This window comes from Podarcis erhardii, assembly GCF_964252035.2.
Source record: "Podarcis erhardii genome assembly, chromosome: 11".
NCBI lineage: Eukaryota > Metazoa > Chordata > Lepidosauria > Squamata > Lacertidae > Podarcis > Podarcis erhardii.
This window is the reverse complement of record NC_138501.1, coordinates 54,891,837-54,914,102: the sequence shown is the minus strand read 5'-3', so window position 1 is coordinate 54,914,102 and position 22,266 is coordinate 54,891,837. Positions and strand designations below refer to the sequence as shown.

At 49.0% G+C, this 22,266-nt stretch overlaps 1 protein-coding gene and 1 long non-coding RNA gene across 3 annotated transcripts in view; one reads left to right on the top strand and one right to left on the bottom strand.

Moving 5' to 3' along the window:
• CNTFR (ciliary neurotrophic factor receptor) overlaps positions 1–22,266 on the bottom strand; it is a 432,009-nt gene that overhangs the window by 8,986 nt on the left and 400,757 nt on the right. For both annotated transcript variants that reach the window (XM_081881620.1, XM_081881621.1), the window contains one exon: positions 13,448–13,611. In XM_081881620.1, the coding sequence (XP_081737746.1) occupies positions 13,448–13,611 (164 nt within the window). The remainder of the gene's footprint in view (positions 1–13,447; positions 13,612–22,266) is intronic.
• Positions 1–22,266, top strand: part of LOC309352892 — a 220,311-nt gene that overhangs the window by 10,042 nt on the left and 188,003 nt on the right. The window lies entirely within an intron of this gene.

Below are 22,266 nucleotides of genomic sequence, written 5' to 3'. Positions count from 1 at the left end.
ATGAGAGCCAAACAATAGAGAAACAGACAAACAGTATTTTCTGGATGATAGGAAACAAACCTTTTTGGTGTACGTAAATCCAGTTATATAACAGGGCTTACTCTTGGGTAAATGTATCAGGGATTGCATGCCCAGGCACAGACGGGGGGGGGGGGATATGGGCCACTTGGCCCGGGCCTCCGATTCCAAAGGGGGCCTTGGTCAGCATACATTCCCTATGTATTTTTAAAAAGCACTAACCTAGACAGCATCTTAAAAAGCAGAGACATCACCTTGCCGACAAAGGTCCATATAGTTCAAGCTATGGTTTTCCCAGTAGTGATGTATGCAAGTGAGAGCTGGACCATAAAGAAGGCTGATTGCCGAAGAATGGATGCTTTTGAATTATGGTGTTGGAGGAGACTCTTGAGAGTCCCATGGACTGCAAGAAGATCAAACCGATCCATTCTGAAGGAAATCAGCCCTGAGTGCTCACTGGAAGGACAGATCCTGAAGCTGAGGCTCCAGCTCATGAGAAGAGAAGACTCCCTGGAAAAGACCCTGATGTTGGGAAAGATGGAGGGCACAAGGAGAAGGGGACGACGGAGGATGAGATGGTGGGACAGTGTTCTCGAAGCTACCAGCATGAGTCTGACCAAACTGCGGGCGGCAGTGGAAGACAGGAGGGCCTGGCGTGCTCTGGTCCAGGGGGTCACGAAGAGGTGGACACAACTAAACAACTAAACAACAACAACATTGTATATCTCTATTTTCCATTTTGTCTTTATATGCAGATACGGCTCAAGCCTTGAAATAAAATTATTTGTCAGCATAACTTTTGTGAAAATTATTTATATATTTACTTATTTATAAGACTTCAGCTATCCCCAGGGTAAAAAAAAAAGGGGGGGCACATTATCTACCTGGCCCGGGCCTCTGCCTGGCTCTGCAGGGCCCTGCACATGCCATCCAGTGAAATGCATTTCTATATCTATACCAACCTGTTGCACTCCAGGTGTTTCTGGACTGCCCCCCCCAATTCCCACGGCTGCAGCAGCTGTGCTGGCAGTGGCTGGAGGGAGTTGTAGTACAGCAACATCTGGAGGGCACCAGTTGGGGAAGGCCAGTTGAGAAGAAGTGCACCTCTTTCCAAATGACTTTCCCTAAAGTCCCAAGCCCACCCCACCCATTCCTGCTCATCCAAGTTCTCAGCCATCAACCTTGAAAAGAGGGACTTTTCTGCTGCAGGGAATTTTCACAAAATAACTGCTCCGCCTCCCCCCATTATACACTCAATAAATGAGTGAGTTGCACAATTCACACCTAATACCAGGCCTCTTCTGGGCCCTTTTAAAAAAAAGAAAGCTCACAAAATTGGCACTTCCAGAATAATGGTAGCAGCAGCTTTCCTGAATCATTAGCTTTGGAAAGGCAGGTGCCCGGATTGGGGCCGGGTTGGGTGGGCAACAGTGAACCATTTTACCCCGAGCTCAGGTCCTATCACCTAGGCTACCTCTTAGACAACTCTGGGTTTGTTTGTTTTTTTAAATAATAAAAATAAAATAAAATAAAATAGAAAAAAATTAGAATTGGACAATAGAAACAAAATAATAATCTCCACTAACAAAGGCAAGAGAGGAGCTGGGACTGCTGCAAAGTCCTCCTTGCTGAAGGGAGAGGAGAGATGCTGGAACCATTGATATAAATGGTATTTGGATTGGGGGGGGGGTTCATAGGTGGTTCATAGGTAACGCACAAGACCCCTGATCTGCATGCTCCACGTGCATGGGTGAAAAGCTCCATTGCTAGAAAGAGAATGGAGAGGCATTGTCAGTCAAGGGAAAGGGTTGCTGGAGGGTTAGAAGGAAGACTCTGTTAGATGACTAGGAAGCAGAAGGAACCTGCTAATAGCCCAGGACTAGAGCCCAGATGCAACTGAACTGCTCACTTGACAAAACTGACCAGGGACTGGCAAAGGCCTCAGCCTAGTAAGGAGCGTCTCCACCCCCATCGTTCTGCCCGGACTCTGAGGTCCCTGCTCTGAGGGCCTTCTGGCAGTTCCCTCACTGTGATAAGCGAGGTTACAGGGAATCAGGCAGAGGGTCTTCTCGGTGGTGGTGCTCCTCCTGTGAAACACCCTCCCATCAGATGTCAAGGAAATCTGACTTTTAGAAGACATCTGAAGGCAGCCCTGTTTAGGGAAGTTTTTAATGTCTGAAGTTTTATTCTGTTTTTAGTGTTCCCCAGAGTGGCTGGGGAAACCCATCCAGATGGGCGGGGTATAAATAGTAAAGTTATTACAGTCATACCGCATGTTACGTTTGCTTCATGTTACGTTCTTTCAGGTTATGTCCTGCGGCGACCCATAAGTACCGGACAGGGTTACTTCCGGGTTTTGCCGCTCGCGCATGCGCAGAAGTGCAAAATGACGTTACGCACATGTGCAGAAGCGGCGAATCACAACCCGCGCGTATACAGACGCGCCGTTGTGGGTTTCACTCTTTACATGTTGCGAACGGGCCTCCAGAACGGATCCCGTTTGCAACCAGAGGTACCACTGTATTGTTACTATTCTTATTAGAAGGCACGACTCAGAGTCTGGGGCTTTTGCTTTCTTACTGAAGACTCTCCCCCCAAATTCCAAGATGCTCACACGCTCTCCTTAGGCTCTCTTGCTTGTTCAGATGAGTCCCCCAACCATCATCTTTCCGCACCTCTCCTTTCTCCAAGATTAGAGGCTGGTTTCGCCTTCGTGCATGAGCTGACTGCGTGCAGGCCATTGCTCAGAGACGGTTCCAAGGCTTGCCTCTCTGCCAGCCCTTCCATTTCGAGATGGGGAGAGACCAAAGCAGTTCCAAAACGTCATCACCCCATTTTGTGTTGTCCTGGTCAATTTGACCAGGACGTGCAGTTTCCCAAAATAATCCGGAAAGCCTATTAAGAGCTGTCTGCCTAATCAAAGCACGACTTGGCAGGACAACTCAGATCGGACAGATTTCGGCTTGTTTGCAAGCTGTCTTAGCTAACTTTGTTAAAATGGCCCTGCTAGGAAGGTCAGATTTAACGTCCCGACAAAAGACCTTGGACTGAGATATCCAGCAGTTTGGGTTCAGCAGAGTTTCTGAACTTTCCAGCAAATTATGCTGGTAATGTCTGGATTTGAAATTGCTAACAGAATAGCACAAGTCGGCTGCAGAGAACAGAAATGAAGCACTCTGACCCTGTGGAAAACTTCAGTAACCTTAGAGAACCTCTTGTGTGCTGTTGTACACGGGGATGGTTCCAGTTGGAGCAATGGCATGGTGCTAGTCCCTGATCAAATGACAGAAGCTTTAGGTTTTAGGGCTCTTCAACCCATGCACATAAACCCATTTTCTCCTGGGACAAGCTGCAAAGCTACATCACTCTTTTCTCAAGTATGGTGATTAATGCTTGAGTCAACAGTGTGATTCAGCAGCAAAAAAAAGCCAATGCTCTTCTAGGCTGCATCAACACAGGTCTACAAGGGAAGTCATAGTCCCACTCTCTTCTGCCTTGGTCAGGCCACACCTGGAATACTGTGTCCAGTTCTGTGCGCCACAGTTTAAGAAGGTTATTGAGAAGCTGGAAGGTGTGTAGAGGAGGGCGAGCAAGATGGGCAGGGGTCTGGAAACCAAGTCTTAGGAGGAGCCCTTGAAGGAGCTGGGAGAGAAAGAGACTGAGAGAAGATATGATAGCCATCTTCAAATATCTGAAGGGCTGTCACATGGAAGAGGGAGCATGCTTGTTTTCTCCTGCTCTGGAGGGTAGAACTCGAACCCATGGCTTCAAGTTACAAGAAAGGAGATGCCGATTAAACATTTGGAAAAACTGTCTGAAAGTTAAGAGCTGATCAACAGTGGAACGGACTACTGGGAAATAATATATAATGAGTTGAAAGAAATGTTCCAATTAACATTTGTAAAAAAGCCTGAAGCATTTTTGTTAGGGATTATAGGGAAAGACCTGCCAAGGAAATTGAAGAACATTTTCATGTATGCGACAATGGCGGCAAGAGTCTTAATAGCACAAGGATGGAAGAATGAAGAAATCCCCACCAAAGAATTGTGGCAAGAGAAACTGATGGACTATGCGGAATTGGCGAAAGTGACACACAAACTGCGTGATAAGGACAACTGTGACTTCAAAGAAGAATGGGAACCTTTTACAAAATACTTAAAGAAACAACAAACTGAACTGGACTCCTTAGCAGGTTTTGAATAAACATACACAAATTTATTACAGTGGTACCTTAGGTTAAGTACTTAATTCATTCCGGAGATCTGTACTTAAACTGAAACTGTTCTTAACCTGAAGCACCACTTTAGCCAATGGGGCCTCCTGCTGCCGCAGTGCCACCGGAACACAATTTCTGTTCTCATCCTGAAGCAAAGGTCTTAACCTGAAGCACTATTTCTGGGTTAGCGGAGTCTGTAACCTGAAGCATATGTAACCTGAGGTACCACTGTATTGGTAACATATAGATAGATAAATTAAGGATCTTTACAGTTTTGTAATATGCAGAGATTAAAATGTGCTGAAAAAACAGAGAGAGGAGCTGATGGAAGTCGGGGGTGGGGGTGGAAGGGGGGCTTTCTGGTTTGGGAAGGGGGGGAGGGAAAAATAGGGGGGAATGAGGATGATATGTTTTTGATAAATTGTTATGTTGAAATTCTTAATATATATTTTTTAAAAAACAAAAAACAACAACAGTGGAACGGACTCCTTCAGAAGGTGGTAAACTCTTAAGTTCTGTTTGAGACAGCAACCATTTGCCCCCTTTCATGATCACGACACGACCCCCCCACGTTCCAGTGTTCCTCCTTGCTCATTTTTTCCTTCCAAACTCTGCACCCTTTTCCTGGCAGAGGAGTTATCTCAGACCCTTGACATTTTGGCTCCCCCTTTCTGCAATTGGCTGGTGTGTCCCAAGAAAAGCGTCTAACCCCCCCCCAAAAAAACCCCCATGTGCTTTCCCCTTACACACTGCTAACACTTTTATCACTCAGACTCCCCAAGGACATCCCTCCAGGACAGGACGGTGCTCAATGCGCTGGCACTCTTGCGAACCCTTGCGGCCACAGGTGATGAGCGCATGTTTCGGGAGATGTGTCAGTGTGACGGCCAACATGTTTGGGAGGCCAGGAAGCTGGGGCGGATGGTGTGAGTTAACCAGCGGAGCCTGCGAAACCAGAAACAGGCTATTAGCGATCCATTAGGGCGAGGTATCCAGTTCCTGGCTAGGTAATCCATTAAAGGAACATCTGAGCGCATTAGAAGTGCACTCGGGCAAGGGCCGGATGTGGCTGTGAGGCAGCAGGAGGAAGCGGGGGCCAAGCTGGCTTGAGTTACACACTTAAAAGCCGGGAGGGGAAAGAAACGGTGCCCTAAATATTTAATGCTTTGTGTTTAAGGAGCCATAACAGGAAAGCCAGCCCAAGGAAAGGGTGAAAACCTTGAGGTGACAGCGGCTGCCTTTCCCACACGCCCCTTCCTCTTTCCGTCTCCTGGAAGTGAAGTTCTTCCCGGCAGCCATGGGAAGGTGCTGGGTGGGCAAAGAGGTTGCCGTCCAAGGGCATCGTCCAAGACGCCGGCCCCTCAGATGGGTACATCCAGCAAGGAATTGTCTCGCGGCTCCCTGGATTGGTATCCTACAGGCCAATTGGGACCCTAAGCACAGCTCTGCAGGATCAGACCAAAGACATGTCCAGACCAGCATCTTGTTTTCTGTGTGGTCTGGATGGCCCATTCAAGACAAGGAGCCCCTACATTGAGTAAGCAGCACAGCAGCTCTTAGTACATGGCTGCTGATATTGAAATTCATTAATGACCACCAATATCTATTCACTAAACAGGCAAATTGTTCGCCTGTCCAGTGAATTTGCAACCACGCTCGTTATTCATTTATCTGCTTTCGTCTCATCAATTTTCCTGGAATGCAATCTTACAAGCTTCAGAAACGTTGAATCACCATCGATAGCATCTAGAAATATGTTTTTGCAGTCACTAAAATTAAGAGCAGAGATTGTGTCCACCTGACACAACCGAGGCAGCGATGCAACAGGGCATCCTCTTGCTTGTACGTGCAGAAATAGATTTTGTGGACCTTTGGCACAGATTCGGTTCCAGGATGCCTAATTGGGAAGCTGCCTAACTTAGTGGTGGCCACCAGCTCTTTCAGCAGTTACCGTATTTTTCGCTCCATAAGACGTACTTTTCTTCCTAAAAAGTAAGGGGAAGTGTCTGTGCATCTTATGGAGCAAATGCATGGTTCCTGGAGCCGAATTGCCCAGGGGCAAAAAGCAGATCATGTTTTTTTTGTTTTGTTTTGAAAAAGGGAAGTGGGTGTTGAAACAAAGCCGCTGATGGCAAGCGATCGGAAATGAGATAAGGGACACTAGAGATAAAGGAGGCTGCCTGGGAGGGGGGAGGTAAAGACAGCGAACTTGCAAGGAGAGGAGACAGGAAGACTAAATCAATGAGGAGAGAAATTAGAAGAAAAGGAGGAGCAAAAAACTGCTCCAGCTAAGGAAAAGATACTAAGGCAAACAAGAGGGAAGGGAGTGTTGAAAGGAAACAGCTGATCGGTAAGCGATCCGGAAGGAGATAAGGGACGCTAGCGATAAAGGAGGCTGTCTGGGAGGGGGGAGGTAAAAGCCCATGGATCCTCAGGATTTTTGCATTGGGTCACCCCAAATTCACCATCAAATCACATAGCATGTCCATGGCTACAGCCTGCACCAAAAAACCCATGCATCCCCTGTTGCATGGGGCTGCAATGATGCAAAAACGTGGTTACAAAGCACGGATCCACATGGATTCTCTGGATTTTTGCATTGGGCTAACCCAAACTTACCATCAGATCACATGTCTGTGGCCACAGCATGAACCACGAAAATCATACATCCACTGTTTTGTTCAGAGTATTTTTTTTTCTTATTTTCCTCCTCTAAAAACTAGATGCGTCTTATGGTCAGGTGCGTCTTATGGAGCAAAAAATACGGTAATCCCATAGGTTAACCAAGTGTGGGTTGAATTCAGTCTGAGCTATTCAGGGAGAAACTGGTAGAAGCTGCTGGGATCTGGCCAAAACAGCCGTGATTCCTTCACTATGGGGGGTTGGACTAGATGACCCTCAGAACCATTTCCAATTCTGATTCTATGATTCTATGACATTTGCTTTGGGTTCTTGTGCTTTAGCTCTCAGACGCTTGCACCCAAAACCCTCTTCTTTTCTGCATTCATGAACAACTCCCTCCCTATCCCTTAAACGTGTCCCTTAATTGCTAGTGATGCTGCTTAGAAAATGTATTTAAAGTAAAAAAATTGGTTTGGTTCAGTTTGTTTTGCAGTGTGAACCCACCAAAGTCACATGTCTTGAAACAAGACTCAACTATCCTTTAAAATGCACACTGCTCTGGATTTTGCATTGTAGTTCTTGGGGCCAAAAATGGGTGTAAAAATGTATCTAAAGGCAGAAAGGACATTCAAAGGCACATCCTATGAGGCAATGCTATTTGCAAAAATATGTATACCAGGCAAAGCTGCAGACATAAAGAACTGCACACTTAAAGGTTGATAGATTTCATAGAGAAACCAAAAGGAACAGATTTCCTATCCTTCTGACCACCAGCTGCTGGAAACCAAAGGAGAGGAGAGTTCTGGTTTTGTGTTCGAATCCTGCTTGCGAGTTTCCCTTTGGGGCATCTGCTTGGCCACTGTGAGAACAGGATCCTGGGCTAGATTTATGGCTCTACCCTGCCTCATTTAATCCCCACAACCACCCTGCGAGGTAGGCTAGCCTGAGATGCAGTGACTGGCCCCCAAGGTCACAGCCAAGCGGGGATTCAAACCCTGGTCTCTTCCAGGCCCATGTCTTGATACTCTAACCACCACACCACACTGCCTTTCATGATGGGCCACTGGCTTGATCCAGCAGGGCTATTCTCATGCTCTTATTCTTTCGTGCGATGAAGGGAAAGAGAGTGGAACAGAAGCAACCATCAGATTTTCCAAGCGAAGGGAAAAGTTAGTCCTAAAAGCAGACATGATTTGTACAGAGCAGGCGAGTTGGCACAAATATAGGAGAAAGGAAAATATGGAGAAAGGAAAGATGAAGCAAGCTTGTTTTCTCAAACCCATGGCTTCAAGTGACAAAGCCACTTCCGTGGGGGAGGTGGGGTTGCGGATGTCACAGCCCCAACATGCGTGTGGCGGCTGGAGCCCAGCCCCTGCGCAATTGGGGGAATCCCCAGCCGTGTCACCCCCTGGGCAGCCAATCGGCTGGCTCTGGGGGTGTGGCCTGCCCTATTTAAGGATCTCCCTCTTTGCCACCTGCCAGCTGTTCCTGCTTTTCCCACCCTCCCGCCCTATAAGGTTTTCGTTCCTTGACCTTGCTATGGACCTTGGTTGGTCGCCGTTGAGAGGCCTGGTAGGAATTTTTCCACTTGGCAAATTGGCACCAGCCACTTGGTTTTCACCTACATCCTAGCAAATCGTCACAACTTTCCTGGTATTGGCGGATAGGCATTGGTATTGTTCTGTAGATGGAAGAGGGGAGGAAGCGCCATCCCCTGCCCCGCATATTGAAGGGTAGTCTGGTAAAGGATTCGGGGGGGGGGGTGGCCCTGTCCAAAGCCTGGGAAAGTGAGGGAGTAAGCCACGCCCCCTATCGGTGACCCCAGGGGGTTCCTAGTTGATGTGCATCAGCAGGACTCCCCCTACTGGTGGTTAACCCTTCCTGGACTTCAAGCGGACGGGCTGAAGCCGGATATAGTCGGTTAGGACCAATGCCTAAGCCAATACTGCTCATCCCCTGTAACCAATAAAGTTGTGGCCTGATTTAGCCCATTAACCTTAATAATTGTGTCATGTGTCTTTATTTCCACTGGGGGGGGGGACTTGCCACGCAAGAAAGGAGATTCCAGCTAAACATTGGGAAGAACTTTCTGTTGGGAAGAGCTGTTTAACAGGGGAACAGTCATGGACTTTCCTTCCTTGGAGGTTTTTAGGCAGAGGTCGGATGCCCATCTGTCCTGGATGCTTTAGCTGAGATTCCTGCATTGCAGGGGGTCTCTTCTATCTCAACAATTCTATGATTCTACAATCACCTCTGGGACTCCAGCACTTTGCACCTTCTCAAGTGCTATTTTGCCGTTCTGCGAAAGAAAGCTTGTTTGGTTTGTGCGAGTGCTTTCATCCTGGAGGTCTTCAGAGGACTTTTTCCCTTTGTGTGTGCTTGATACTGCAGGGCACACCCAGCGCTCAAATAATCTGAGGGAATGCAAGATCAGAACTGCGAATATTCAGCAGCCTCTCAACCTGTAGAGCAGAGCAAATTGCAGCTTCAGAGAACGGAGCAATCCCACAGGAGACGGGACGGTATTTAGAGCGAGGTGACCTTTCGGGAGAAATTAGCGGAGGACGAGGTGGCCGAGATGAGCAGCTCAGAGAAACGGCGGTTGTAAAAGGAGGCCGTTCTTCTCTCTTGGGGGAGAGCAAGAGCTGCAAAATTAGGGCACGGGGCTTTGAAAAAAGAAGAAGGGTGTGTGTGGAGGGGGAGACTGACATAGGACTAAATGCAGAGGCTTCCTGGGTAGGAAGTGTAAAGGGAAACCGACAGCTCAGCATAAACGGAGCTTTTTAAAAGGGGGCAATATCAGACGCACAAACTGGAACCTCTTTTTTTGATGCAAAGGAGAGCTGGAAAGAGCTGGATGGATCCCTGGTGGCTGAGGAAGGAGGTTTCTAATGACCTGCAGATCTAAAGGGAAGCATGCAGGAAATTTCTTTTTTTTTTTTTTTTTTTTGAGGGGGGAGCAAACTGGTACTGAGGAGGAGGCAAAGGAGAGAAGGAACACTCTGTGCCAGCTCTGAAAGGAGTTTCAGGAGGGAAAGAGATGTCAGAGGAGCAGCGTGGGCAGGGAAAGCGGCCAGGCAGAATCACGGTGGTTCCTTGAACTGTGAGCGAGGCTAGACCTCATGAACCCTGCCCCCTTGCAAATGCTGGATTCTCCTGGGACTAGACACAAACCCCCAGTCTCCTCACTTTAGAATTGTGTAATTGTGCAGCTGGAAGGGACTGCAAGGGTCCTCTTGTCCAACCTCCTCGCGAATCTCAACTAATCACGGTTATTATTATTTTTTAAATGACATGCAATTTTTTTAAGGTAAGAAAAAACTCATTTTTCTAATGCTCCTTGATCCACCTGGACTTGTAATTGGAAATGTTCTAAATACAAATGCGTGGGGGGAGGATACAAATTTTACTTTTCCTCCCAAGCTGGTGGCCAGCGACTTTCTCCCCGCCTCCCATTCATATTTTATTTTATTTCCAGCTTAAAAGTTACATTTTGTCACTCAAGAGTTATATCCAATTCTACAATACTAATGACTTCCTGCTCACACATCAGTGATGATTTCAGACAATTGCATTTTATAATTCCAGCAAATCCATTTTCATCCTCTTTAACAGGTTTCTTAATAGGTTCTGCTCTTTTTCTCTTTAACTCCAAACCCCGCTGTGGACTTCACATATGGAAAGCAACTTTTAAAATAGACCAAAAAAGGTCTCCAGTCCTCCTTAAAGGATTCTAAATCTGTGTCTCTTATCAGCACCGTCAGTTCTGCCATCGCTGCATATTCCGAGGTTTTCAGCCGCCATTTTTCCTTTGAGGCTAACGGCCATGGCCTTTCTTGTTTTCCTTCCCAGTTCTAATCTCCAAAGTTCCTCCCCATATCCACAAGGATTGGAGTGTCATGGTGAGAACGCCAAGGTTGCAGGTTTGATCCCTCTATGGGGCAGCTTCGTATTCCTGCCATGCAGGGGGTTGGACTGGATGACCCTCAGGGTCCCCTCTAACTCTACAAAAGCTCTGTGAAAGTGCTTTTAAAAAGGAGAATGGGGAAGACAAGAAAAGAAGGGACTCTCCAGACACCGCATTCTCATTCAGGCAGAAAGCCTTGAAGTTTCTTGATGGCACCACCCCATTTGAAAGAAACAGGCTGGCTCCGTGGAACAGGGCTCTTCAAATGTGTTTGTCTTAGCAGGTTGACAGCCTTGCAGAGTGATTCTTCCACCCAGGTCCCGGCCCTGCCCTGATGCTTCCCTTAAAACAGGCATGTTCAACTCCCAAGAGACTGAGATCTAAAGGTAAAGGTAAAGGGACCCCTGACCATTAGGTCCAGTCATGGCTGACTCTGGGGTTGCGGCGCTCATCTCGCTTTACTGGCCGAGGGAGCCGGCGTACAGCTTCTGGGTCATGTGGCCAGCAGGACTAAGCCGCTTCTGGCGAACCAGAGCAGCGCACGGAAATGCCGTTTACCTTCCTGCTGAAGCGGTACCTATTTATCTACTTTCACTTTGACATGCTTTCGAACTGCTAGGTTGGCAGGAGCAGGGACAGAGCAACGGGAGCTCACCCCGTCGCAGGGACTTGAACCGCCGACCTTCCGATCAGTGAGCCCAAGGCTCAGTGGTTTAATCCACAGCGCCACCTGAGTCCTGACTGAGATCTACTCCCAGTATAAAAAAACGGGCAGTGATCTACTCATAGAAATTAAGAAATGGGGGGAGGATTGCCAAGAGCTGTCGAGCTTTTCATGGGGGGGGGGGGTGCCCAGAGTTGCTGAGCTTCGGGGGTGTCAAAAAACGCTCACCAAAAAGCCCCGTGCCGAAAATCGCCAGCAGCATCCGATAAATGACCGCACACTTTCTGCTGCCACCAGTCACCCTCTCGATAAAAGATGACAATCGCGCCTGCCCTCCCTCATTCTCCACCTCTGCAGCGATTGATCAGGATCACCCCACGATTGATCAGGATCACACCGGCAGTCTACCTGTCAATCGTGGTTGACCGGTTGAACATGTCTGCCTTAAACGAATCACAAAGCTGATTGAATGATTCATTACCGGTCACTTGTCCCACGAATAGCTGCCAGGTTTCACCCACTTAGCCCCTGACTGTGTATTTTGCCCTCCATCCAGGGCGAAGACAGGGATGTCCAAGGAGCTGGAAGGTTTGCTTGTGAATTGCAAACGGCCATTCCTTTCCCGATTCAGGATGCTTTGACAGAACCCAAGGGCTGGAGAAACGCCACTCAGTTGCATGCTCAGAGGCGCTCTCGTCTTGACAACGCCACCTTGTTGCGGAGCTGAACTCTGCCTCCACCTTGTGATTGGGCTGGGTGTCCATCAATAAGCAGATGAAACCCAGCTCTACCTCTCTTTCAAATCAGAACCAGTGAAGGCCCTGAGGATGGATGGCGGCAAACAGATTGAGGCTGAATCCTAACAAGACAGACATACTTTTTGGGGGGGACAGGAGGTGGGTGGTTTTAGGGGACTCCCTGGTCCTGAATGGGGCAACTGTGCCCCCGAAGAACCTGGTGCGCAGCCTAGGGGTCATTTTGGACTCACAGCTGGAGGTGCAGGTCAATTTTGTGTCCAGGGCAGCTGTCTCCCAGCTCCATCTGGTACGCAGGATGAGACCCTCCCTGCCCGCAGACTGTCTCACCAGAGTGGTGCATGCTCTAGTTATCTCCCACTTGGACTACTGCAATACGCTCTATGTGGGGCTACCTTTGAAGGTGACCCGGAAACTACAACTAATCCAGAATGCGGCAGCTAGACTGGTGACTGGGAGCGGCTGCCGAGACCACATAACACCAGTCTTGAAAGACCTACATTGGCTCACAGTACGTTTCCGAGCACAATTCAAAGTGTTGGTGCTGACCTCTAAAGCCCTAAATGGCCTCGGTCCAGTATACCTGAAGGAGCATCTCCACCCCCATCGTTCAGCCTGGACACTGAGGTCCAGCTCCGAGGGCCTTCTGGCGGTTCCCTCGCTGCAAGAAGCCAAGTTACAGGGAACCAGGCAGAGGGTCTTCTCGATGGTGGCACCTGCCCTGTGGAACGCCCTCCCACCAGATGCCAAAGAGAACAACAACTACCAGACTTTTAGAAGACATCTGAAGGCAGCCCTGTTTAGGGAAGCTTTTAATGTTTGATGCATTACTGTATTTTAATATTTTGTTGGAAGCTGCCCAGAGTGGCTGGGGAAGCCCAGCCAGATGGGCGGGGTATAAATAAATTATTATTATTATTATTATTATTATTATTATTATTATTATTAAGCAGTTTGGGATCACAGGGAGGTAGGCAGGAGGGGGGAACAGCGTGGCGCAGTGGTTCTTGCAGGAAGGCGAGCAAACCCAGTTCCAAATTAGCAAAGTTCAGAGGAAGACTGGTCACTTCAGCCTAATCTTCCTCACAGGGTTGTTGTGGAGATAAAAGGGGAGGGAGAAGAACTATGGACTCTGTCTTTTGCTCCTTGTAGGAATATCAGGCTATGAATGAGGAAATCAACATTTCCTTACACATAAGAGTTGGAAGGGACCCTCTCCTCCGCCACCCCCAGCCAGACCAACGACCGCAGAGGTTGCCACTCACGTGTTGCCACTGGTCAATGATGAGCGGCCGGTACCTCAGGAAGAACTTGAGGGGGAAGGAGTCCGGATCGGGCCACGAGGAAGGGTACTGCCACGTCACCAGCAGCCTCCGGGCGTTGTTGGGGATGGGCTTAGCCACCACGTTCTCTGGAGGGTCCGGCTTTACTGTTCAAGGAAACAAGACATGGGAGGAGGAGGAGAAAACCTTGGTGAGAAAAGAAACATTTCCGTGCAAATGCTGCCTCTCAGAATTGTAGAGCTGGAAAGGACCCCCAGAGGTCATCTAGGTCAAGCCCCCCCTGCAATGCGGAAATCCCAGCTAAAGAATCTACCCAACATCAGTTTAAAAGCCTCCAATGAACCACAGAACCATACAGCTGGAAGGGGACCCCTGGAGGTCATCCATTCCAACCCGCTGCAACCTTCGCCTGTGTGCTGCACAGCAGGGACTAGCAAGCAAGCAGGCAGCAGCTAGGAAAGCTGGCTTTCTAAAAAAAATAAAAATAAATTAAAGTCCTAATAATAATAATAATAATAATAATAATAATAATAATAATAATATATTATTTATACCCTGCCCATCTGACTGGGTCTCCCCAGCCACTCTGGGCTGCTTCCAACCGAATATTAAAAACAATACAGCATCAGACATTAAAAATTTCCCTAAACAGGGCTGCCTTCAGGTGTCTTTTAAAAGTAAAATAGTTGTTTATTGCCTTGCCATCTGGGGGGAGGGAGTTCCACAGGGTGGGCGCCACCACCGAGAAGGCCCTCTGCCTGGTTCCCTGTAACTTTGCTTCTCGCAGGGAGGGAACCGCCAGAAGGCCCTCGGGAGATGGACCCAGGTGTCCGGGGTGGAGACGCTCCTCCAGGTATACTGGGCCAAGGCCGTTTAGGGCTTTAAAGGTCAGTACAAAATGCATCACAATCTCGCTTTGCTGGCTCTGTTGCTGCCTCCCGACTTTCCCAGCCGCCACTGTGGGAAAGTGTCACCGAGCGATTCATGCGGAACCTCCACACACGTGAGCCGTTTCTCGTCCGACAGCACAATGCCCTAAACAAGAGAACCGGCAAGTGCTTTGAAGCCCTGATTCAATAGGCAAAGCCCCCGCAGAATCAATGGGGTTGCCAAGACCCCCCAGTGGAGGACGGTGCCGGGAAGAGGACACCCCCCCCGACCTCCTGGCTGGCTGAGCTGATAACCTTTCCGCAGCTTTGGTGACTCACTGTTATCGTTTTCTGCAGCCCTGGGGGGCTGGGGCTCGATTCTGCTCAGGTCTGGGGACCACAAATTTAATGAGCAGGGTGTGGGTGTGTTCAGAGGGGGTGGGCAGAGGTAGAAAGACTTGGTAGAGGTTGTGGGTTGAGAAGGTGTAAAAGGAAACAGACTAGAACCAATTGGCAGGATAGCTCTGCTCTGCTGGAAACCCCAAGAGGGGAGAGTTGGCCTTGAGTTCGAATACTGTACAGATTGTGAGTCTCCCACAGGCCTACGAATAATAATAATAATAATAATAATAATAATAATAATAATAATAATAATAATAATAATAATATAACCCAAGTGGTTCTGGGTAGGAAGTGAAGGCAAGAGTCTTCTCTTAATAATAATAATAAACAGCTGCCCTGGACACAGAATTGACCTGCGCCTCCATGGACAGCTGTGAGTCCAAAATGACCCCCAGGCTGCGCACCTGGTCCTTCAGGGGCACAGTTACCCCATTCAGGACCAGGGAGTCTTCCACACCCACCCACCTCCTGCCCCCCAAAAACAGTATTTCTGTCTTGTCAGGATTCAACCTCAATCTGTTAGCCGCCATCCATCCTCCAACCGCCTCCAGGCACTCACACAGGACCTTCACTGGTTCTGATTTGAAAGAGAGGTAGAGCTGGGGGTCATCTGCATATTGATGAACACCCGCCCAAACCCCCTGATGATCTCTCCCAGCGGCTGCATGTAGATGTTGAAAAGCGTGGGGGAGAGGACAGAACCCTGAGGCACCCCACAAGTGAGAGCCCAGGGGTGGTCCTCTGGGCTCAGCGCTGCTCTGGCCTCCGAGGAGAAGATGGAGGCAGAATGACAGAGCTCTTCCGTTTCTGCATTCTGGCCTGCAGCTCCAAAAGGCAGAACACGGCCTGCTCGCTTTTTATGGCTGCTTAATTGTTGCAACGCTTATCTTATTTATGATTGTAATTGTACGTTACCGCTCTTGAATTTTGCAAATAATTTGTAATTGTATGTTATTGCTCTCAAACTTTGCAAATAATTATACAGCTTGCTTCATTTGCAAAACTTATCCCGGTTGCAATTCAGCGGACCGCTTTGCTCTCTCATGCAAGCTGAGGCTTGAAGATTTAGGGCAGCTGTTAACCAACACAATCTGGCTTCAAGCTGGAGCTGTGGCTGGGAACCGGGGTTCTGTGTTAAGGAGAAGGATTGTAGCCTCTCTCTCTTCCTCTGGCAGAAGGAAAATCTCTACAGTTCACTGGCAGGAAGCCATGGAAGTTAAACTGGGGTATGACTGGAGTACAGACCTGCCGCTGCTGCAAGGTTTTTGCCCCATCGATCGCCACAGAAAAGTGCTGCTCAGAAGGTATGGGAGCAGTTTCAGCCTTGGGCAGAAATATATGCATTCTCCCCAAAGAGGGTTTGCAGCACAAAGGAAGACAAGAAAGGAAGCGAATCTGCATAAAATCTGCATGTAGAAAGTTCTTCCTTAGTCACAATCTTCTTTCTTGTTATTTGAATGCATTGGTTTGAGTCCTCCACTCTGGAGCAGCAGAAAACAAGCTTGCTCCTCTTCAGATAAAAAGGTAAAGGACAGTTAAGTCCAGTCAAAGGCGACTATGGGGTTGTGGCACTCATCTTGCTTTCAGGCCAAGGGAGCCAGCGTTTGTCCACAAACAGCTTTCCAGGTCATGTGGCCAGCATGACTAAGCTGCTTCTGGTACAACGGGACACTGTGACGGAAACCAGAGCACACGGAAATGCTGTTTTCCTTCCCGCTGCAGTGGTACCTATTTATCTACTTGCACTGGTGTGCTTTCGAACTGCTAGGTTGGCAGGAGCAGGGACCGAGCAATGGGAGCTCACCCTGTCATGGGGATTTGAACTGCCAACCTTCTGATCAGCAAGCCCAAGAGGCTCAGTGGTTTAGACCACAGCGCCACCACATCCCTTCTCCTCTTCAGATATTAAAAGAGGGCTCTCATATCACCTCTCAGTCTCACTGAGATTCCTGCATTGCAGGGGGTTGGACTAGAAGACTCCAAGATTTCCTTCCGACTGTACAATTCCACAATTCCTCTTCTCCAGGCTAAACATCCCCAACTCTCTCAGCCATTCCTTGCAAGGCTTGGTTTCCAGAGCCTTGGCCATTTTGGTCGCCCTCCTCTGCACACCTTCCAGCTTGTCAACATCCTTCTTAAACTGGGGTGCCCAGAACTGGACTCCGGGAGTGAGTGGTTCAAAGCGCACATCCGAGGTCCGGCAGCCCTCCTGGAACTTGAGAGCAGGCCTGGTTTGTGTGCCAGAAGCCATTCCTCTCCAGTGACTGTGGCTTCCATTCAGAAAAGGGGGAAGGGGAGTGGATGTGCTCCAGATGTCCACATGCACCCCCTCCTGAAACTCCAAGTCCAGGTCTTGGGGTGGGGAACAGAGGACATTGACTTCCACCAAAAGGACTCTAGGAAGGTCATAAATCCAGCACTGGCTGAGCTGAACGGACCCAGGTGTGCTGGTCCCGTGGGTTTCCCGAGAGGCGAGGTCCAAGTCCAGTCCTGTGATGGCCTGGGAATCCAATTCAGAGGCTGAACCGGAGGAATCCCGGCCTGCACAGGAGTCCCCGCCTCCAGGGCCGGCTGTGCCGGGGCAGGGCCTTGAATCTGAAGCGCCTGCACCTGTGCCGGATCCTCAGGAGCAGGCACCAGGTGAATCCACTCTGGCTCCAGAGGTGATTGAGGACCCATTGCCTGCAGGTGCACCTCTCCCAGCCCCATCAGGGGAAGGTGAGTCTCCCCCTGGGTCCAGTAACCCTCCATCCTCTCCTGAGCTGCAGAGGCTCAGGGCAGAGAGGCGGAGGGAACTGGTTTCTCCCAGGAGGAGTGCTCGCCTTAAGGCCGGAAGAGGCGGGTCACCTGGGGGCCGGGACTGCCCCTGGCCTCAGAGAAGATAAAGGCCAGTCCGCCCAGTCCCAGGTTGCGGGAGCAACGTCGCTGGAAACCTGCTTCTGCCCACACCCAGTCCTGTTCTTCCAGAGTTCCCGACCATGCCCGGCTTCTTGCTTCGGATCCCGCTTCGCCCTGTGTGGACTGTCTCTAGACCCGTGACCCAGGACCAGACTCTGACCACGCCTCACGGTAACCTCCCCCCAGGACCAGCACAGGTCCGTGGTCAAAGGTGCAACGTGGAGGCTGTCCGTAGTAGCTGAATCTGGGTGCAGGGCAGGGAGTCGGGTGAAGTCAGGAACGGGCATGCAAGTAGGGAGCCAGGGCGGGTCAGGAACGCTGGCAGAAGAGCAGGACAGGGTTCAGGCAGGAACTAGCAACCAATAATGTTGCTCCTGCAACTCGGGACTGGGGCCGGCCGGCTTTTATCTGCCCCAAGGCATAGGGCGGCCCTGATCATCTGGTGACTCGCCTCTCCTGGCCTGGAGGCGAGAACTCCTCCTGCGGGAACTTAGTTCCCTCCTCCTCTCTGCCCTGAGCCTCTGCAACTCAGGAGAGACTGGAGGGTTACTGGACCCAGAGGCAACCTCAGCTTCCCCTGACAGAGCTGGGAAAGGAGCACCTGCAGGCAATGGGTCCTCCATCCCCTCAGGAGCCAGAGCAGACTCAGCTGGTGCCTGCACCTGAGGACCCAGCACAGGTGAGGACCCTTCGGGCTCAAGCCCCAGCCCTGGCTCAGCTGGTTCTGGAGGCAGGGAATCCTGTGCAGGCTGGGATCCCTCAGGTTCAGCATCCGAGTCTGAATCCCAGGCCATCACACCAGGTGACTCTGCAATGCAGCTCCATGTCTGAGGCTGTGCATACGGAGCCCCAGGATAAGGAAGGCTGTGCCAGCTCAGCTGGGGACCCTGGGATGAGGGAGAAGCTCAACTGCGCCAGCTTTTTCCAGGTGTTTTGCTCCTCTGCAGGTGTTGTTCGCAAGGCGGCCAATGTCTCCCTTGGCGTCAGTCTGATTCCAGTTTTGCAAATCCACATTAATACGACTATTGTAAGGTGAGAGTTGAGGGAGGAGAGGAGAAGGACCAGATGTGGGGAGAGATTTTGGCAGGTGGGTGTCTGAGACTGGAAGGGCAAGGCCATATGTGGTGGACATGCCCCGGAACTGGGAAATTTTGGAACATGATCCAAGAGGAAATAAAGAAAATACTAAGAATAGCATATAGGAAAAGGCCAGAGGCGTTCCTTTTAGGAATTTTAAATGATGATATTCCAAAAGACAAAACTAATTTTTTCTTTATATGCGACGTCTGTAGCAAGAATCCTGGTGGTGAAGTATTGGAAAGGGAACCAGCTACCCACTAGAGGAGAATGGTTATGTAAGCTTTCAGAATATTTAGAATTAGCCAAATTGACAGACATAATGAGACAAAACCCCAAAAGTGAAGTGAAAAAAGAATGGGAGCGCCTAAATGAATACCTTAAAAGTCAAGGTTCGAGGGCAGAAATCTGGCTGAGTCTGGAATAACCTTGTGAAGTGAAAGGATAAGAAAGAGGGATTTATATCTAGATGTTAGGATTGAGATGATAAGGAAAACAGGAAGACACAATGAGAGGCAAAGGAGGTGCTGTGGGATTAGTGGAAGTCAATGTTTGTTTTTCTTTTTAGTTTATATTATTAACTTGTAAGATATGGATTTGTTTTTTGAATGTCGGTTTTTGTGTTTTGTGTATTGTTATTTTTCAATATTTTTCGTGTTGTTGTTATTGTGTGGAAAATACTAATAAAATTTATAATTCTAAAAAGAAAAGAAAAGAAAGGGCAAGGCATAGGAGGACACAGATAATAGAATCATATAGTTGGAAGGGACCCTGAGGGTCATCTAATCCAACCCCCTGCAATGCAGGAATCTTTCCCCCAACGTGGGGCTCAAACCTACAGCCCCAAGATTAAGAGTCTCATGCTCTACCAGCTGAGCCAGAGCCTGCTGGATCAGGCCAATGACCCATCTAGGCCAGCATCCTGCTCTCACCGTAGCCAACCAGATGCCTTTTCTGGGAAACCTACATGCAGGATTCGAACACAAGAGCACCCTTCCAGCAACTGGGAATTGGAAACATCACTGACTCCATCCATGGAGGCAGAGAACAGCCGTTTTATCAAGGAGCCATCAATGATTTTGTCTAATCTTTTTTGATAGTCAATCATGTCAGTGGCCATCCCTACCCCTGTGGCAATGAGTTCCATAGCTTAACTATGCACTGTGCAATGGAGTCCTTCCTTTTATCTGTCCTGAACCTTCTGACTTTCAGCTTCATGGGATTAAATAATAATAATAATAATAATAATAATAATAATAATAATAATAATAATTTATTTGTACCCCAGCCACTCTAGGCGGCTTCCAACAAAGTACAGTGGTACCTCGGGTTATATGAAATGCAAACAGGGGACACAGAAAGGGCTGAACTCCTTAATGCCTTCTTTGCCTCAGTCTTCTCCGATAAAGAAAACAATGCCCGACCTGAAGAATTTGGAGCAAATGATTCAGCAGAGGAAACACAGCCCAGAATAACTAAGGAGATAGTACAAGAATACTTGGCTAGTCTAGATGTATTCAAGTCTCCAGGGCCAGATGAACTGCATCCAAGAGTATTAAAAGAACTGGCAGATGTGATCTCAGAACCACTGGCAGTCATCTTTGAGAATTCCTGGAGAACAGGCGAAGTCGCGGCAGACTGGAGGAGGGCAAATGTTGTCCCTATCTTCAAAAAGGGGGAAAGAGAGGACCCAAATAATTACTGCCCAGTCAGTCTGACATCAATACCAGGGGACATTCTGGAGCAGATCATTAAGCAAACAGTCTGTGAGCACCTAGAAAGGAATGCTGTGATCACCAATGGTCAGCATGGATTTCTGAAAAATAAGTCATGTCAGACTAACCTGATCTCGTTTTTTGACAGAATTACAAGCCTGGTAGATGAAGGGAACGCAGTGGATGTAGCCTACCTTGATTTCAGCAAGGCATTTGACAAGGTGCCCCATGATATTCTTGTAAAGAAGCTGGTAAAATGCGGACTTGACTATGCTACCACTCAGTGGATTTGTAACTGGCTGACTGACCGAACCCAAAGGGTGCTCATCAATGGTTCCTCTTCATCCTGGAGAAGAGTGACTAGTGGGGTGCCACAGGGTTCTGTCTTGGGCCCGGTCTTATTCAACATCTTTATTAACGACTTGGATGATGGACTCAAGGGCATCCTGATCAAATTTGCAGATGACACCAAACTGGGAGGGGTGGCTAACACCCCAGAGGACAGGATCACACTTCAAAATGACCTTGACAGATTAGAGAACTGGGCCAAAACAAACAGTAAGAGCTGTTCGACAGTGGAATTTGCTGCCAAGGAGTGTGGTGGAGTCTCCTTCTTTGGAGGTCTTTAAGCAGAGGCTTGACAACCATATGTCAGGAGTGCTCTGATGGTGTTTCCTGCTTGGCAGGGGGTTGGACTCGATGGCCCTTGGGGTCTCTTCCAACTCTATGATTCTATGATTCTATATACGCTTCAGGCTACAGATGCTGCTAACCCAGAAATCGTGCTTCAGGTTAAGAACTTTGCTGCAGGATAAGAACAGAAATGGTGCTCTGGCGGTGCGGCAGCAGCAGGAGGCCCCATTGGCTAAAGTGGTGCTTCAGGTTAAGAACAGTTTCAGGTTAAGAACAGACTTCCAGAACGAATTAAGTACTTAACCCAAGGTAAAGGTAAAGGTACCCCTGCCTGTACGGGCCAGTCGTGACCGACTCTAGGGTTGCGCGCTCATCTCGCTCAAGAGGTCGGGAGCTGGCGCTGTCCGAAGACACTTCCAGGTCACGTGGCCAGCGTGACGAAGCTGCAACTGGTGAGCCAGCACCAGTGCCGCACACTGAAACGCCATTTACCTTCCCACTATAGAGTGGTACCTATTTATCTACTTGCACTTAGGGGTGCTTTCGAACTGCTAGGTGGGCAGGAGCTGGGACCAAACGACGGGAGCTCACCCCGCCGCGGGGATTTGAACGCCGACCTTACGATCAGCAAGTCCTAGGCACTGAGGTTTTACCCACAGCGCCACCTGCGTCCCCGAACCCAAGGTACCACTGTATTAAAATACAGTAGTCTATTAAACATTAAAAGCTTCCCTAAACCGGGCTGCCTTCAGATGTCTTCTAAAAGTCAGACAGTTGTTTATTTCCTTGGCATCAGATGGGAGGGTATTCCACAGAGTGGGTGCCACTACCGAGAAGGCCCTCTGCCTGGTTCCCTGTAACCTCACTTCTCGCAATGAGGGAATTGCCAGAAGGCCCTCGGAGCTGGACCTTAGTGTCCGGGCAGAATGATGGAGGTGGAGATGCTCCTTCAGGGATACTGGACCGAGGCCGTTTAGGGCTTTCAAGGTCAGCACCAACACTTTGAATTGTGCTCGGAAACGTACTGGGAGCCTGTGTAGGTCTTTCAAGACCAGTGTTATGTGGTCTCAGCGGCCGCTCCCAGTCACCAGTCTAGCTGCCACATTCTGGATTAGTTGTAGTTTCCGGGTCACCTTCAAAGGGAGCCCCACATAGAGCGAATTGCAGATGTCCACGACTTCTAGTTTTATGAGACACAGAGAAATAT